Genomic DNA, 19,332 nt, shown 5'->3' on the forward strand with positions numbered 1-19,332 from the left:
GTTTTGGTTTGATTTGGTTTGGTTCTGCCACCTCTGAAACTGGAAATACTTAACACCTTCACCTGAGTAAATGAAGCTGATCAGATACCTTTTCATCGCGGGCATTTAACGTATAACGCGTAACGTTATTTCAGTGACGTAACTTTGATCACACCGGGCTGGAGGTTTTCACTCGGAGAAGTCCTTCTGATTTCGGAAAACTTTTAAATAATAAGTAATTGACCGGCCCATTCGCCGGCAGGTATAATAGTATCTGATGTAAACCTTTTTACGATAACTAACCTGTGGGGGAAGAATATGACAAATAAATCGTTGCTAAAACTTATCCAGGAATAGACTCGCTAGCCACCCCTTGAGGCTGAGTAGCGTTTAAGAAGTCCACCTACAGCCAAGCTAGCCAAACATTTCTTGGCTTGACTGGATCCGGTGACCGAGGTATTTAGACATAACGTTATCACGTTGCTTGCTTGACAGTTATATATCGATTAGGAATTCGCGTCATAGACAAATACACTGTTTACAACTAACAGCCGCAGTCCTATCTCTAGTTTGGTAGCGAATCCACTGTACTGGGGAGAGTAAGAGAATGTTAGCTAAGGCTAGCTAAAGCGGAGCGCGTTAGCATAGCAAAACAAGAACCGTACTCCCAGAGTCAGCTGACAGCCTGCTGCAAGCTGCCAACAGACCAGTGATGGATCAACTAAAAGTAAAGGATCGCATACTGGAAAACATCTCTCTGTCCGTCAAAAAGGTGAGCGCTGATCGGTTGTTCTTCAGACTCAGTTGTAACAGCACTGAAGTATTCTCACATGCCTGAACTAATATAGCTAACTAACGTTAGGTCATGTTTTATTTGCCAGAGAACAACTTTGAAGTAGATGGCTATTACCAGCTCCCTGTCAGGGAAGGGCCTTGCCTTTAATGAACATATTACGTTAAACTATTCCCTACAAACCTTCTTTATACCCTTCTGTGTTTTACAGCTGTCATATTTAAGTTTCTCTTTCTTACAATGAACAATAGTGGTGACAAGCCTCTGTTGTTCGCTCACTGCGGCATATGTTGTAGTGTAAACACACCTGCCTTCATACCACGACACATATTTGAAACATAAGGGTCAATCAATAGATAATTGCTCCTAATTTCCGTTTAGGTTATGAAAAACCTTAGAGTTTTTGGCTTCCATTGTGAAAGTATGCTTAAACCTTAAAACAAATCCTCTTCCTGCATGTTATACGTTTTGTTATATGTTATAGATTTTATTGTTTTTCTTATCTGTGTCATTCTCAGTTATTATTCATTGGCAGCATTAGGGAAACCCAGTGTTTTCAAAGCAGGGATCCCATTACTGTGTCTTACTTACTTTTAATTCATTATGAAATTGTATGTCTCATGTTTACAAGGGAAGATATGGCACTGACCTTAGACAAACATTGCAAACAGACCTAGAGGATGTTCAAGGATGTTAGGTTCGATTTCTTTGAGTGAGACCTCACAGCTCAACCAAAACAACCTCAAAGCAAAACCAACTTATGCTTAGGTTGGTGATGGTTCATGGTTTAAATACAATGGATTAGATCTGTTTTAAGCAAGTTTTCCATATCACTGTTGAAAAGTGAACCAGTATGACACACATTTAGCATCATCTGTCTCTAAAAATGTGTTTATATATATGTGCTATTAGAAATGTTTGCACATGTTAGCAAATTTTTTCTAATTGGTCCAGTCCAATAAGATGGTTTCATTGTTTAAAGAAATGCGACACGGCACATCCTTATGAACTGTGCTGCAGCCAATTTCCTGCTGCTTGTTTTCATGTTATTCTTACATTTACTTTGGTCTTTATCAGTGAAACTGCAAGACAAAGAGCAACCACACACTGGAATCGCAGCAATAACATGCATACGTTTGGGGGATTTTTAGGTCAGAATTGTTTGATGTCTAAACTTAAATTACTTAAGTAATCTGTATGTTGTAATGTATGATCATCATCCTGTTGCACTGCCCTAAATCTTTGGGACTATGTCTAAAACTTAATAGAATTCCCCTGCATTCAGTGTACTGATATCCAGAGGATAAAACTATTGAATGACTTCCATATCAGGCTAGCAATTTATTATAGCTAAAACAAACTTGCCTGGCTTGTTGGACAGTTGAAACAATTTCATAATGCAAGGCAAATAATAAATCCATTCCCTTGTGGATCCATGCAAGTAAAACCAGCCAGTTATGATTCGAGGCACACAATCTATTGTTTGCAAGAGAAGTAGTAACAATGTTGTTACTAAGATTGGACTAATGTCCTTCAACAAAACAGAGAACTCGTATCTCTCTACAGTTGCAGAGTTACTTTGCTGCTTGTGAAGATGAGACTCCAGCCATCCGTAATCATGACCGGGTCCTGCAGCGCCTCTGTGAACACCTTGACCATGCTCTGCTGTATGGGTAAGGGTCTTACTGAATGTAAATTGCACACTGGAGATAGAGTTGTACAATTTACTTTAATAAATCCTACGTGCTTTTAGGGGAGTTTTGACAGTGTTTAGATGCAAGTAGTCTCAGCAAATAATTGATCACGGTTTGTGGATACTGAATATTACTGTTAGGTTTCTGTGTAAATTTTGCCTCACCCCAATCCCACTTTTGGCTTGGTATTTCTAGCAACTGTTTTCTATGTGCAGGCTGCAAGACATCTCCTCGGGCTACTGGGTCCTTGTCCTTCACTTCACTAGGAGAGAAGCTGTCCGCCAGATAGATGAACTTCAGCATATAGCAACAAACCTTGGTCGAAGTGAGGCATCTCTCTCACAAGTCAAACACAGTACAATAGTTGGAAATTAAAGCAGGAAAAATAACTCTCCTTTCCTCTTCTCTGCTCTGTACTGCTCCTCTCCTCCCTCCCTCGTCTCCATTTAGGTCGTGCGTGGTTATACCTAGCATTGAGTGAGAGCTCTTTAGAAAGCTACCTGCGCCTCTTCCAGGAGAACCAAGGATTACTGCAAAAGTATTATTTCAAGTAAGTCAACCTCTTATCCTGATCTAGATTACCTAGTAGAAGGAAGATTTAATTTAAGACATTTAAGAAAATGCTGTGAAATGAGTTGACGTTTTAGTGCCTGCCATGAATAGTTTTCACTTTTACAGTAAATAATACATGTTTTTATTTCAAAATAAATGTAGCTCACAGTACATTAACTACTTTCTATCTTTCCTAGAAATGCACTAGTCTGCAGCCATGACCACCTCACACTCTTCCTAACTCTGGTTTCTGGCCTGGAGTTTATTCGCTTTGATCTGGAGCTGGTTAGCATATATACTTTATTCCAAAGTCAATAGAAATTCAGCTGTTAGACGTTAGTAGCGTATCAGTACCATTTCTGTTGCGTTTTACCGGTTCAGGATGTGCCCTATCTGGATGTGGCCCCCTACATGCCAGAATACTACAAACCCCAGAACCTGCTGGACTTTGAGGAAAGGTTGCCCAGTTCAGACAGCTTGTCACTTCACTCCTTCACCTCCCTCACATCCACCAACTTGGAGTGGGACGACAGTGCCATTGCCCCCTCTAGTGAAGGTAAGGTGTTTGTTCCATTTTCCCTTTCTACTCAGTTTGCTCCCCTGTTGCACAATATTAGCAGAGGCATATACGGACTAACTGGTTTGAAAGCTGTTCGCATTAATACTGCCTCTTAATTGAGATTGGACAATCACTGTTGCTACCATTCAAATATTTAGTGTTAGTATTCACACCCCCTTCACTTTTTTAGTTGCAGCCTGATACTACAGTTGTTTAAATTCTTTTGTTTTCTCAATATTTTACACTCAGTACCCCATAATGACAAAGTAAAAACAGAAGTTTAGAAATGTATTTAAATTAGAAAGAAGAAACTGAAATATCACATGTACTTCTTTAGTTTGTTGAAGCATCTTTTGCAGCAATTACAGCCTAAAGCTTGGCAAGCTTGGATTGGTTGGTTTCTGCAAATTTTCTCAAGCTCAGTCAGGCTGGGTGGGAACGGTTGGAGAATGGCCGTTTTCAGGTCTCTTCAGAGATATTCAATAGGGTTCAAGTCCGAGCTCTGGATGGGCTACTCTAGACATTCAAAGAGTTGTCCTTAAGCCTCTCCTGTGTTGTCTTGGCTGTGTGCTTAGGATTGTTATCATGTTGGAAGGTGAACGTTTGAGCCAGTCTGAGGTCCTGAGTGCTGTGGAACAGGTCTCATTAAGGATTTCTCTGTACTTTACTCCATTCAGCTTTCCCTCAACCCTGACCAGTCTCCCACTACCTTCTGCTGAAAAAAACCCCACAGCATGTTGCAGCCACCACCATTCTGCAGGTGATGAGCAGTACCTGGTTTTCTCCAGACATAACATTTAGAATTTAGGCTAAAGAGTTCAATCTTGGTTCATCAGACCAGAGAAACTTGTTCCTCACAGTCTGAGAGCCCTTCAGGTGCTCTTGCAAACTATAAACAGGCTTATACAGGCTATAAACAGGCTATAAGTGTTTGGACTGAGGGAGGCTTCTATCTAGCCATTCTGCCATAAAGCCATAAAGCTATAGATCATGTCCAATCAGTTTAATTTACCACAGATAGACTACAAAAAAGGTATAGAAACATCTCAGCAATAGTCATAAGAAATGGGAGGCATCTGAGCTAAATTTCCAAATGTTGTTGCAAAGGCACAGAATACCTGTGCCAATGTATTATTTCAGTTTTTACCTTCTTAATAAATTTAAAGACATGTCTGAATTTCTGTTTTCACTTTTTCATTATGGGGTGAGCGTAGATTACTGAGAGAAAAGATTGAATTTGAACAATTGTAGTATCGGACACCTAACAAACCCTCCCCCAAAAAAGTGAAGGGGGTCTGAATAGTTAATTATTGTGCTGTTGCAAAGTGAAATGGGTGTTTACACATTGAAGTTGCTTCTATGTAGGGAGCTTTTTTTGGCTTTTATTTTAGGGTTTATGATGTAATCTGGGGCTGTTGCTGGGGCAGACCCCCACGCAGTTGTACAAATTCATACAGTATTGTCATTCTAATGCCATGTCGAAACAAAGGTTGGATTGTGACTCACTGATTCCAAAGTGCATTTTATCAAACGGATCACTTGGTGTGCAGAAGCTGATGATTACAGAATTTTCCCTTTTGGGTAATTGCAGCATTCAGTGAATGCTTTCCTCATAACTCTTCACTAGACTGAGTCAGTTCCGCAGTTTTAGTTCCCATTTGTCTGTTTTCCCCATTATTTTAGTTGTTTGTATACCACATGTATAATATTTTTTTCTGTTTCTCCGCCTTTATCTTTCTTTCTCTTCTGTCTCCAATCCATCTCTCTAATGTTGAATGTTATCCCTCCTTTTTTTAGATTATGATTTCGGTGACATCTTCCCCGTGTTGCAGTCACTGCCAAGTGCAGATTGGGAAGGTGGGAAATTGGTCAAACCCCTCCCTTTCTGCCCTTTCATCCCTCCTTTCTTCTCTCCCTCCTCTCTGGCATGGCCATCCCACTATTTTAACATTGTACTTTATGTATGCTGGGTATTGTAGTCAGTACCTAAACATTTTCATATGTAAGAAATGGCTAGCAGACACGAACACTGCTGATTGGAGGACAAGAACTGGATCTTTGCTAATGGATTCAGTAGAAAGGGTTTTGGTTGTGAATCTAAAGTTGTTTGGCACATGGCTATGATTCTGAATAACTGGATTCAGTGAACAGTAGAATATAAACCAGTAGCTAATTTTACTGTTTTATAAACAAACCTGTATGTTGGCCATTATCAAAGTAAAGTTTACTGGTCAGTAAACTTATCAAAGAAACTTAAAGATCGTGGAGTTTAAAAAACATTTTGCAATACATAAGCCAGTACACCTCTATTTTATTTAGTAAAGCTTTTATGAAAATGTTCTAAGTGAAGTTAATAAACAGAGATTAAACACTAATACAGTGTCATTATGCACAACTAGTTAATTGACTGGTAAGTTTTATTCACGTGGGAAGTGTTGGGTGGGTTTGGGACTGTTCTCTCTTGTGTTCTGCATGTGTTGCTCATCTTGGGAATGATCTTAATGCTCACTTGGCCTGATTATTTATCACAACAAGATAAATGCCTGACGCAACTGGTACTCACCTCATCCAGTCTCTGTCCAGTACAGTGTGTTTCTGTTTGTCTGGTGCATTATGTTTTGTCTTTTTTACTGTAATGTCCTCTGTGCCTATGTGATATGTAGCACAGGCCAAGGTTCAAATCAACTGTAGTGTAAAGAGAATTTATAAGCAAAGTAAATCCAAGCTAAACAGTTTAATGTTATGACACATGTTTTAATGCCGGATCATTAAGCTTTTTTTTAATGGCTTGTGGAATGAATAAGCTTTAAATTCTAGTTTCCACTCTGGAACCTTCTGTCCTTAACTTGACTGAGATAAGACATAACTGTTAATAAAAGTAGTTAGTAGACACTGAATGAAAGAAATTATTAGTTTTCAATGATATCTCTTGGAACTCAGTCAAATAAAATAGTTTAAACTGTCCACTCAGGATAAAATCAAATACATATAAAAAAATCATTCTACAAACAATGCTATGCAAACCCTACAGTAATGTTTAACCTAGACCTGTGCCACTGCAAAGAAAGCTGTTGCCTAAGAATCTACTTGATTTCTTTGTGTTTTGTGTCTCTCTGACCCTCTTACAATGACCTACAAAGAACACTGCAGCCCCTAACATTTATTTATGTGCAATGCTGTAGAAATACACAAAGTTTTGGTGAATTGTCACGTAGACAAGCAGATTTCTAATCCTGATGAAAACCCATTAAAAAAAAAAATCTATAAATTAGGGCTGTCAATGTTACCATGATAATAACACACAAACACAATTTTTTAGTAACATCACAAATTTTTCTGACTCTTAGAGCAGCTTCAGTTATGATGACCTGTTGTCGAGCTCTGCACAGGTGAGATGTGGCTCGGAGTAGATCTAGTCTGATTTGCCACATAACTTAATAACTGAGTTGGTGGTGTCTATTAGCAGCCTCCATATTAAAACTGCACATCTCCCTCTACCAGCTGTACCGGTGAACCACATAAGATGAAGAAAAAGAAGGACTCCGTGAGTAATAAATGTTAAATCAGACCCTGTGGTCCGTGGATGACCACCTTACCAACTAAGCTACAGTCACGGAGTAATGGGGACTGATTCCTATAATCATTTTAAACCTTGTCCAGTGATGAATATCAAATCTGTTTTTAAGATAAGGATAACAGAGATATTATATTTGACTTTGCTGTTGTAGAAAATAATAATTATTCATTATTAAATATTCATGACTTTTCACTCAGTTGTTTGTTTATTAGCTTCACCAAGGCAGTACCTTCCATTCCACGTGTCCACTCCTATGCCAAGTATTTAGTATTAAAACTAAAATAAAGTTCCTTTACAGCAAATTCTGACTAGATAAAATGTCTGATTAATGTGTGATTAACTACGATCAGTCTGCCGTTAATTGTGATTAAAGGTTTTAATTGATAGCCCTAGTATAAATGTAAAGCTTACTTGTTAAAACAAAATACCTCCACTGGGAGGATCCTACAGACATACCAAATTTCAAACTAAATTTATTAGTGAGACAATACCAAAAATTGGGTGTATTTCTTTGACTAATTCAATGTGAGCAGCTGGTGTATTAGCATTTTTGCAACTCTGTGTCTTTGTGTGGCTTGTCATGGTAGAAGGAGACCTGACTGACCATGCTAGCTGCCCACGATCCAGTGGTTCTGACCCCCAAACTGTCATCAGTGATTCGGTGGTCGCTTCTGCCAGAAGTGTGAAGGTGAAGGCAGCAGCTCGTCTTTCTCCACACAGCCCCACATATAGACACAACCCTTTCAACGAGGACTCTGACACCAACACCACAAACACCTCAGCCGATGTCACCCCAGTTCATGTGGCAAGCTGCCACAACGCCACCGCTGAAGATGAGACAGAGAGCACCAGCAATGAACTAGAGGTCATCAGGTACAGTAGCCACAGCTGCAGTAATAAGTTCACATTCTGACTACATCAATTTGTATTTACAACAGAGGGAATACTGCTAACCACTGGGTTCTTTCAGGATGGCCAGACGTAGGAAACCAGCCAAGAAGCGACGTGGGAAGGGCTCCACAGATTCCAGCAGTAGCATTCATAACTCTGTTTCATCTGAGCACATGGAGATGGACAACAGCCCTGTGGCTTCAGAGGATGCGGATTCATTAAATTGCACTATAATTCAGCTGGATGGTGAAGGCGAGTTAAGGAGAAGCAGGGTGGGATCAGGCGTTGTGGAGGAAGTAGATGAAGAAGGGCTACTAAGGCTCCCAGAGATGACAGACACCTCTATGGACAGTGTTGGCCAACCACTTCGTGATGTTGTGGACCAGCTCAATGGGGCTTTGGATAGGGAGGAGGCCTGGGAGCCCCTCGAAGGGGATAAAAATGGCAAAAGCTGTAACCAGGGCCTAGAGCCTCCTGCACAGCAGCCCTTTCGGGAGGATTCAGGGGGTGAGCCCCCTGACCCCTCCCAGAGAGAGGTATTTGTCTCCCCTCTGGCCACAGCCCCCAACTGCCTGGAGACCTCTCCCATGCCTGCAGACTTGCACTGCTTTACCTCCAACAGTCAGGGCTCTGCTCCCACAGGTGGTGGCTGCAATGACTCTACAGAGCATAGCCAGTCACAGACTCTTTCAGGTTGCCTTGAAGATGAAAGCGAGACAAAAACATCAGCAGGACAGGAACCCAACATGAAGGAGGTTGAAGACCTACAAGGAGACAAAACCGATGAAAATACATTTACCAAAGAAGCAGAACAACAGCTAAAAGAAGAGAGGCTTAGTCCTTCAGAAAGTTCTCACCCTGCAGAGTTTAAGTATGAAGTTTATAGAAAAGCAGTTGTTTGCTGTTTCAGTGTTGTTTACTGTGTCTAATGTTCTTTTTATTGGATTTTTCAGAGTGGACAACAATCATTTGTTGCTTCTCATGATCCATGTATTCAGAGAGAATGAGGAGCAACTCTTTAAGGTGAGAAAGTACTTATATCTTTTATACACCAATTATTTGTACTCTATAACAATCAAATGCCAAAATAAACTTCAATAAGGCAGTTCAATAGTAGTAGCTTTAAGCAGGCCTGGTTTGAAAAGAAGTGCTCTTTGCCCATCTTTAGGTTCTGGTTTTAAATTTAAATTTGTTTTGACACTCAAGAAGTGGTTTGACTGTTGCTCAGTGGAAGTGTTGCAAGGCTCAGTTTGCCAAACGCATTTTTGTTGTTCCTACTCAGGCAGTAGTTTTTTGTTTTGTTTGACATTGAATCAAACTGTGAAAACATAAAATGCAGATTTATTCTGTGTGTTGTTAAATAAACACGTATTGAGTTTGTGATAAGTGATTAAAAACCAACTACTGCTAATGTGCTAAATCCGCAAAGCAATCTATAGTCCGTTATCTTATGTATTTGTAGCAACATTTTTCTAGTCTCCTTACTAGTTGCCAGGACCCATCACTAGTGAACAAATGAATATGGAGGTTTCCAACTGAGTTTCTTTATCTGTGATTTCAGATGCTAAGGATGAGTACAGGCCATATGGAGGGGGATTTGCAACCTCTATACCTCCTGTTGACAGACTGCTATATCTACCTGTTAAGGAAGGGTAAGGGGCTGAAATCCAGGCATTTATTTGCTTTCTTTGGTAGGAAAGGTTTGGGCCAACTGAAAATTTGGGATATACTGACGGCAAAAGTTGTCACAATATGTGTTTACAAATGGAAGATAAGACATGAGCTCTTGTATTCCTAAAATTCAGGGACTAAAATGGCAAATTCTTATCCTCGGTCAATTTGTAACAATTTTGCTACTTTAATACTGTAAGACATGTATGGTGTTCCAGGATGGGAGGAAAATCTCATTAAGAAGTTGGCAAAAAATAAATCAATAATATCTTTTTTCACAGGTGCAGCAGAGAAACCCTACACAGTAGAAGATGCTGTTTCTTATAACGAGCTGGACTATATTTCAGTAAGTGTCCTTTGCTACAAGGGTTTGTCATTTTTCTTGTTCTCCTTTTAACTTTTAAAGGGCAGCAGCTTGATGTTGCAACACATTGACATTGTATGTTTTATGCAGTACTGCATTGCCCCAACTATAAATTTAAACTCCTGAATGTAAAGCATCCATCCATCCATTCACCCATTATCCAAACCACTTATCCAGTTTAGTGTTGTGTTGGTGTTTGGAGACAGCTGAGTTAATTACATGATATTTATGAAGCTTATAGACTCAAGAAGGATGTGACTGCTAGTTTTTTGTTGAATAAAGTGGCAGTAATATTATTTTTCATCTAGGTTGGCCTTGACCAGCAGACAGTGACAGTCGTTTGTACCAACAGACGAAGGAAATTCCTATTGGACACAGCTGATGCCTCACTAACTTTGTGAGTGTACATTTTTAATACTGCCTTGTCCCTCAAAATGCCACATAAACATTATTCTACACCAAATTTTCTTTTGCACGTCTCTGCACACAAAATTGAATCTACGCATCTGTGCGGTTATAGCCTTACGTGTCAGGAATCCTGCAATAAAACGTGCATCATTTACATTCAAGATAGGAAACTCTGGCACAATCCCACCTACTGTTTTAGTGCACAGACATACAGTATGAACGCAATTTTGCATTACACTATTGACTTAACGGGGCAATACTGAACATGCGATACTCACAATACTTGTTGCAGCTTCTGACCTGATGCAGTTCATTCTCCTTAAATGCAGGTGGTTCCTATCTGTTCTCAAGTCAGCCATGGTGAACGGTTGTCGTGAGCCTCCTTACCCCTCTGTTCTCACTGACGCTACCATGGAAAAGCTGGCGCTCACTAAGTTCGTCTCCCAGGAGTCTCATTGTGATGTAAATAAATGTTGACTTGTACACACATAGGAGCTCTCCATCACAGATCAGGGTTTTAGAGAGAAGGCCAACATGCATGTAAAATTACTTTCATCAAACTCATAGTTGGTGTATTTCATTTTGGTAATTTTTAAAAAATTAAATCTTTAATAAATACACGAAAAGGTTTTTAGAAAGGTAGGTAGGTAGTTTTTAAAAATACTGCAGTGTGCTACTGAAAATGGTTAACAGTAATTTATATTATGAGTTAAATTATATTAACTAATGTACTTAGAAATACTAATGTGTTATTGGTACTGTCATTGTCACTGGATTACTATTGTCATAGTCTTTGGCTGAGTTATCCCAAATGGGGATGATTAATGTTTCTATGTTTTTCCAGGTATCTGAAGTATCGATTAAGTTTTATTCACTGGTCCACTGGGAGGATCCTATGGACATTACTTTATCACCACAAGGAGGCCCACCAAGCTCTGGTTTAATTTCCAGCACCAAGGAAGGGGCTCTGCAGTACCGCGCTGGAACCACCTATTTAGGCAAAGAGTTGTGGAAAAGCTGCTACCTCGTCCTCAGGTATGAGCAGGTCATGTGCATCAGTTCCCCAGTTCAAAGGTAATTTTATATTCTTGTAAATTACATTGGACTACAATACCAATATCCATAGTACTCCTTCCCCATTCTAACACTTCTGTTTTGGTGAAAAATGCCAGACATATTGGAGCATATGTTTCCTTTAGCGTTTCACTCCTTTCACCATCTGCTATTGCTATGCTAAGCTTTGTTTGTGTGTAGAGCATAGCAGGCCAACAGGTTCCCTGTCAGTCCTATCTTAAGAAAACACTGCAAAATGTGCAGGAATATTAAATCTACGGGCTAGCTTGATTTTGTATTTGTAATTTTGAAGTAAATGTCTGAAACTGTTTTCTGTCAAGCTTCTGTTTAAAAAAAAAAAAAAAAAAAATGAAAAGATAAAAATGTTAATGAACTAAAATCTATGTAATTTTCCTGCAGTAATGGGATTCTGTACCTGTATGCAGAAAGAACTGATGTGACACCTCAGCTGTCAGTTACTATGGGGTAAGCTGCAGCTGGCTGAAAATTATCTTTCCTACCTAATTGGTACTCAAAGCACTTTTTTTTTTTTCACATTCATCCATTCACACACTCTTACACACCAATCATGGCAGCTGCGATGCAAGATTCTCACGTGACCTAGAAGCAACTTTGTGATCAGTGTATTGTCCAGGGGGTTTGTGACCAACTCTAGACATGACGAAGCAATAAAAGTGGGAGACTTATTTAGACTTCTACGTGGGACTTTGTGTCAGTTACATTTTCTTTCAAACACTAGGCAGACTTTGTTGTAAAAATGGGGTGGCGTTGCCCCATTAATGATCCCTCCTTTCATTCAACTCTTCACTTTGCTTCGTGTTCCTGTCTGCAGCCTATGCGCAGTTGAAGAAAGCCGATTAGAAACCTTGTTAGGTGTGTACATGGCAAAGAAATCTGCATTCTCCATCAGTAATTTACCTGGGGAAATCAGGTTTCTTTAATCCTCAAGCCAGATTTCAGAAACCAGTTATCCCCTTTATATGACAGTTAAGAGTCAGTATTCCAGACAGAGCCAATTGTATACTGGCAAGTCCACATACACTCACTAACTGGGAGATGTCAGAATTTCTTCAGTTTAAAAGGCGTGTGGCTTTTAATTTCCCTGTGAATTAATAATTGTCTATCTGTCTTTCCATCCATCCAATCTTTCATTCATTCCTTTACAGAGGAGAGCATTGTGGAGGCTGCCGGCGGTCAAACACAACAGAGCGTCCCCATGCCTTCCAAGTCATCCTGGCAGATCGCCCCCCACTTGAGCTCAGTGCCAACAATGAGCTGGATATGGCCGACTGGATGCAGCTACTCTGCCAATCTGTCTCCAAAGGGGTAAATATTTTTCTAATGTTACGTATATCTTATGCTGTGAGAGTATTTTTGTAGAGCAAATGTACCTCAAACTCAAGGTAAAGGTTAATCAAATGAAATAAAACTCAAGCATGTTGGAATAGAACAGACTGTGCACTTTTTCTTATGACAATAACACCCATTGTGTACGTTATATTTAACTCAAGCTCCTCAAACACGAGTTGGATTGGTGACTGCACACCTTGACAAATAATCTCGGTGGGCATGTACTGTGCTGGAGGTACAGGAGCATTAAAACTTAAGGTATAATTCAACCATCCTATCCCCAGGTCATCCCCCAGGGTGTGGCCCCCACCCCATGTATCCCATGTTGCCTGGTGGTGACAGACAGGAAGCTGCTAACTTGCCATCAGGACTGTCAGACAAGCTTCTTTCGTTCCCTGGGCAGCGCTGATATTCCTGATGTGACCAATGTCAGCCTGGAGACCGACAAGGAATACTGCATCATTGTGAGTGCCTGCAGCTCCTCCTTATGTTTGTTTAATACTTAGTATTAATTAGTAATCTATACCATGTGATGTGGTGACTTAATGTGTAGAGCTTCTGGCTGGGAGCCCATCTAGCAGTGTGTCATTGAGCAAGACAGTCATCACCCTGGGCAATTGATTTCGTATTGATTTCTGAACAGATCTGTATCTGGTGGTCGTACTGTATGTTTCAATCTATGTGATGTTTAGGATTCAGCCTTCACCGTAGTTTTTTTCCCTATACTTTCTCCCTCTGTTTTGTGGGTAGGAGTTTTCAACAGATAGGGCCCAGTTCCTTCCTCCGTGGGTCATATATTTTAGCTGCTGTGAAGAGAGAGATCGACTACTGGAGGTGCTTGACAATGCTTGGAAAGCAATTTTCCAGGTTGGAGGATGTTGCAGAATGATGACAATTATAATATTAATGTCACAGAATATTAGCATGTAAGATTGCAAATCTAACAGCTACTGGCAAGGCTTTCAATGGTGGAATCCTCGTGTGTGCTCTCACTTTTCACAGGTTGATCTTCCCCACAGAGATGTGTGTGATACATCAGTGCAGAAGCATTGCAGTGAGGCCCTTGCCCTGATGAAGATCGCCTGGCAGAGAGCAGACAGTCTGGCACGAGGCAGAGCCCAGCGTGAACCCTGGTGCTGACGGACACACACATATAATTCACACATACACTTAGCTGTGGGTACAAAATGAGACTGACTGACAGTTACAGTCTAATATAGTTCCATGGTAAAGTGCGAAAGCAAATAGTGGATTTAACAGTTTGCATTATTTCAAGTCCATTGAAATTCTAAACTGAAAGCCACAGATCAACTTGCTATATGGTGTAAGCTTGTGACGCATATCTGATTCACTGATAAAATGTTTTCAATTTTCAATCAGAAAAAGATGCATTAGTAGCAGTGCAAATCGCACATCATGTTACAGTGAGACATTCTCACTTGAAATGAAATTAAACTAATGAACCTCGTGCAGAGTAAGAGTATTTTGCTTGAGCCTGGCAATGAGTTACCACTTTTTTCTTTGTGTTAAAAGAAAAAAAAATTAGAATGAAAGGAAAGTTTGTTGTCAGATGGTGTAAAATGTTTTGATAGAAGAAGCTGAAAAATGCACAAGATAAGTGTTCGGTATGGTTACCTTCCTTGAACATTCAGATATTAATAAGTTCTTTAAAATATTAATCTGGATGATTCTTGGGATGTATACCAGAAAAGCCATATGCAGCTCTTTACACTCTCCTATATTGCCAAGTTTTTTCCCTATATCAATCATTAGCCTCCCACGTCTGTCTGAACATAAGTCACTGCTTGTTTACAAAGTTACTGAACCCTAACTGTAATAATATAATTCTAAAGCAAATATAGTGTTATACTGTATCAACACATAGTTACTGGCTGTTGTGTATATTTTCTTTCTATTTTTTTTTTCCGTTCTTGTTCTCATTCATATCCACTGAATTAGTCTCATATTGCACATTAGCTCCAAAGAGTAATGATCTCAGTATGAAGTATCACTTGCACTATTACATGACACGCTCGTGGCTGTGGGAATTGACTTTACCAATGTGTTGTCATCACTCATGAAAATAACTACTAGGAAATTCAACAGATTTGCCATTTTCTGTAATCTGTAGAGATGAGTGGAGGCTTTCATGCAGAGTTGCACGGTGTTATTACCGATAGGTTTTGTTTATGGTACCTGTTGTGGCTTGGTGTTAAGATTTTAATGTGGTGTTTTATTTCCATTTTCAAGGAAGTGGGAACAATTGTTACTAAATTATTCAGCTGATTGCAGGCATTATATTGATATTCATTCTTATGTCTGCTTTAGCCGAAGTAATTTTCCCTTTAGTGGGGGCAAATATCAACTGACGGATGGTCTGACTAAGGACAGACTGACGGTTATGTGTTGTCTTGGATTCTTTTTATTTTACACAAGTAATTGTTGGGGTAATGTCATTTTCAATACGATCTGGCTCCTCTATTAGGTGCTATACACCAGATTAGAACCTCCTGATCCACATTGGTCTTCATTTAGTGCTAAAGGATTATGTTTAAGGTTAGACAATTCTTAAATAGCCTTTCAGCTTCAAGCAAGTGAATCAGCAGATTAATAATTAACATATTTATATCCTCTAATATTAAAGCATTTCTTGGACAGGATAAATGACTTGAAAACTGAAAAATGTAGCCTTTTTGTAATAATTGAAGTCCGTAGATAGTAATGCATGTCTTACAATGTGTCTAACATAAGTACTGTTTAGAGTATCACTACTTTGTTTGTAACGGTGCATAACTCTCATTGCAAGGTAAATGTGTAAGGTTTCCCTTATCCAGCAATGACAATGTTGCCGTTTTGACAACTTGTAGTTAACTGGGGAAAAATGGCCAATTGTTTGTTTCCCTACACTGAACAGTTTATCTGACTGTGCTTAAACAATCATTTTACATTACAATTGAGTGCAAATCTTTGACATTTCAAAAGGAAGAGGATGCAAAGAGTAAAAATCTTTTCATCAACCCATTTTATGCACATTCAGCTAGTAAAAATGTTCATTCAGAAGTAACAAAAAGATTTAAATAGTATAAACTATAACAAGAAAGTTATAGTAAAGTAATGAATTATATCATTGCAAACATTTACGTCCCCGTTTAGGAAATGTTCTTTAGAACCTTGTATTTTTTCCCTTTTCCTTCTTAACCTCCTCAAATCTTTTTGGCTACCCTCTGAACAGTGTTTATGTACTTTCAGGTGTAATTATGCCCCATTTTTAATCACATCATTGTTCCAAGTGTACTAGATTGCTTGGGTGTCCTGCGTGTACAGAATTCTTCAAATCTATCCCCAGGTTTTCCAAGATATTTAAATCTGCAGTCTAGGAAGGCCATGGTAAAATATTTAACTTATTTGTTTTACTGAGCTGACTTTGCTTTGTGCTTTAAATCATTGTCTTGTTAAAAGATTGACTGCCTTTTCATGTTTAGCTCTTTGACAGATGGTAGGAGGCTTTGCTTAAGATCTCCAGTCCCTGATGCAGACACATACCCACAAACCATCAATGAAATTTAGTCAGGATTTGACTTTAGTCTAATTAGACCACATCATTTTGTTTCAAAACTCATTTGGTTTGTCTCCAAGTGTGCTGCCTTATGTCTAGAAGTAAGTAGTGGTTTCACTTCACTAGAGATGTGGGCTTTGATTCCAGTGGCCTCCCAGTTGGATTCATGCATAGCTCTCGACCAAGTCTCCTAGTGCCTCATTCAGTTACTTGTCTTGGTCTTACACTTCTTGGAAGAGCCTTAGTGTTTCACCTAGTGCCACTCATCAAACATTAAATGTTGACTGTCTTTTTAAAGATCTGACTGCTGATTTTACATGTTAAAGGATAAAGTTATTTACCTGGAGAATTTATCTCATTTATTATTGGGCTAAAATAATACCTGAAAGTATACAAATGCTGCTTAGGGGACACCAAAAGAGGTTGGAGGTTAGAAAGGCAAAGGGAGGACATAAAGTGTTAGAGAACATTTCATAAAGGGAACGTCAAGTTTTGCACTGATAATATTTATTATATATTAACACAACTTTTTCAGCTGAATATGCATAACTTTTTTTACTAAACTGTATGCCCTTGTTTTTTCTGTGGACATGTCAAAACGATGCCGTGATGGGCGGGGTATCAAACCTAATACTCGTAGTACAGACATAATGGTTCTTTATATTATATTATATTATATTATATTATATTATACAAATTACAGTACTGAAAAACTAGTGGGTTTTTTTTTTTAACCAAAACATTGGTACCAAGTAGGTGTTCCTGATGATAAATCCTGTAAATGATATGTTAATTATGTAAATTTATAAAAAATGTTGTTATCCGTCTCAGTCACACTTATATCACACACTATTATGTCAGCATTAATCAGTGCTTTAAGCTTTTCTAAGTGCCGGGTCTCAACAATCCTCTGCTCTTAACAAAAAAATCTAATCTCAGGTGAAAAAGGGTATTTCAGATTCAAAACCTTAAAAGTCACCATGCTTTTATTTTAATTGCTGCTTTTTTGTCTATGATTCAATCATTTTAAATCCTCTTTTCTATTTTGGTTCCATGCAGCATTATGAAGTTATTTTGCGCACAGAGAGAAGGCTGCAAAGTGATATGAATTTGTGGAAATGGGTTTATGTCCCTTTTAATAATTCAGTCTGTTCCAAAATAGGAGTTTTAGACCAGAGAGAGATGAGTTACAGTAGTTGGATGTACTTGAAGTGTTTGTTGGATTATGCTTTTAAAAAAAAAAAAAAGAGTTGTGGCCTATGAAGTGTATATAAAGTTGGTCTTTTTGAGCAGTGTTTTGAGTGAGAGACATTGCTGGCCAATGATGGATAACTTTTCAGTTGTGCATTGTGAAAAAGGCGCCTTTTTTGATTTTGTTTATACATGTTGTATTATGTTTAGGTATTTTATTGTATTGTAAATGGGGCACTAATAGAATATAACCGACTAAAAATTCACACAAAGATGTGCATGTCCAGAAGCTTTTATACTCTTCATAATGGTAATGAATGTACAAAGAAAAAATCATTGTGATTGGACAGCATAACTGAATAAACTGAAATGAAACCCCGACTCCTGTTGTGATACAGGTGTTTAATTTTTAAAGCATTGATACTGTTACATTCACATTTCTGTTGTAGGTAAAGCCAGTGTAACCCTGCATGTTGAAAACATAAGAACAGTCATATTAGACTTAAGCGAGGAGATGGTAAACGCCACCATGCACTGCAGTCAGTTATCCTTGCAAATGTGCGTGCATTGCGCAATAAGACTGAACTGCAAGCAAATGTGTTTCATATCTATGAATATCAGACTGCTTCCATTCTTGCTTTTACTGACACGTGATTGAACAAAAATGATGATAGCGATACCCTGCATATAGATGGGTTTGGGTCACCTGTAAGGTTGGACCGAGTCACTGAATTGACAGGAAAACAACTTAGAGGTGGCGTTTGCCTCTACATCAATCCTCACTAGTAGAAAACAATCAATCAATCAATCAATCAATCAAACTTCCCACAAGAGTTTTTGTTTGTTTTGCTTTTGCTTTAAATCCACCCCAGGGCAAATGCATACATAGCCACAGAACATATCAAAATTCTGCTAAATAAATTTGAGCTGATATTCCCAGATGCCCCTAAATTCATCAAAAATCATTGAGTGGCCTATTTGATCTCTTACCACCTGCAGTACCTCCTCTTATGTGACCTGCAGACTTTGAAAATTGCCCACTTGATTTTTCAGGACTCCTCCCATATTCTGTTTGCTCGTTTTGAGTGGCTCCCCACAGGACATAGACTTCGCTGTCCTGGATGTAGGACACAAAGGAGGAAGACAACTTTCTTCCCACTGACCTATCAGTGGTACAACTACACTGCCTCACAATTTTCTTTTTACTGATTTTTAATTGTTATTATTTAAAAAAAAATATCTATCTTAGAAAAATGCAAATTTCATTAGAAGAACTTTATAATTTATAAAGTTCTTCTAATGAAATGTGTCTTTTCTGTAAAGGTTGTTTGTTGTACTGTGTGGGTTGGTTTTGCATCTATTGATTGACAGTTTATTAGCTACTATTATTCCCTTTTTAGAACTGTCTCCAGGGCACAAATAAAGTGATTTGTATTGAATTGAGAACAGGGACCAAAGATTCACAGGTAAGAAAAAAAGTACTGTATTTGGAAAATTTAACTTTTACGCAATTGAACCAAAAATGTAGTCTTCATTGTGTACTTTTACTAACATCTGTAGTGTAAAGCATGTAAAACAATAGTTATCTACAAACAAAAGGCAATGTCCTGTGATATATCTGTGGATGGGATACTGTTGATTGGTGCCAATCACTCGGTACCTATTAATATCCA

The 19,332-nt window shown here is 38.7% G+C and overlaps 1 protein-coding gene across 4 annotated transcripts; it reads left to right on the forward strand.

Moving 5' to 3' along the window:
- Positions 1-155: 155 nt before the first annotated feature.
- Positions 156-18,040, forward strand: plekhm2 (pleckstrin homology domain containing, family M (with RUN domain) member 2). 4 transcript variants are annotated; one of them, XM_067527185.1, is made up of 20 exons: positions 156-751; positions 2,339-2,445; positions 2,682-2,791; positions 2,917-3,016; positions 3,216-3,303; positions 3,400-3,574; positions 5,375-5,434; positions 7,742-8,027; positions 8,125-8,916; positions 8,999-9,068; positions 9,607-9,697; positions 9,998-10,062; positions 10,389-10,477; positions 10,818-10,950; positions 11,333-11,562; positions 11,962-12,027; positions 12,729-12,888; positions 13,197-13,376; positions 13,663-13,779; positions 13,915-18,040. In XM_067527185.1, the coding sequence occupies exons 1-20, from the start codon at positions 692-694 to the stop codon at positions 14,050-14,052; spliced, it is 3,117 nt and encodes a 1,038-aa protein (XP_067383286.1). In that variant the 5' UTR covers positions 156-691; the 3' UTR covers positions 14,053-18,040. The 4 variants fall into 4 exon arrangements, with proteins under 4 accessions (XP_067383286.1, XP_067383289.1, XP_067383287.1 ...); XM_067527186.1 differs by having other exon boundaries at positions 157-751; positions 11,333-11,523; XM_067527188.1 differs by lacking the exon at positions 5,375-5,434.
- Positions 18,041-19,332: the final 1,292 nt, after the last annotated feature.

The sequence above is a fragment of the Channa argus genome, chromosome 13 (assembly GCF_033026475.1).
Source record: "Channa argus isolate prfri chromosome 13, Channa argus male v1.0, whole genome shotgun sequence".
Taxonomy (NCBI): Eukaryota; Metazoa; Chordata; class Actinopteri; order Anabantiformes; family Channidae; genus Channa; species Channa argus.

Bases quoted from the DNA above. Each gene is read 5' to 3' on its own strand.
- plekhm2 (XM_067527185.1), top strand. From the start codon at position 692: ATGGATCAACTAAAAGTAAAGGATCGCATACTGGAAAACATCTCTCTG. The intron at 3,304-3,399 runs GTTAGCATATAT...TTACCGGTTCAG, and splicing joins TTCGCTTTGATCTGGAGCTG to GATGTGCCCTATCTGGATGT. The intron at 10,951-11,332 runs GTAAATAAATGT...ATGTTTTTCCAG, and splicing joins CCCAGGAGTCTCATTGTGAT to GTATCTGAAGTATCGATTAA.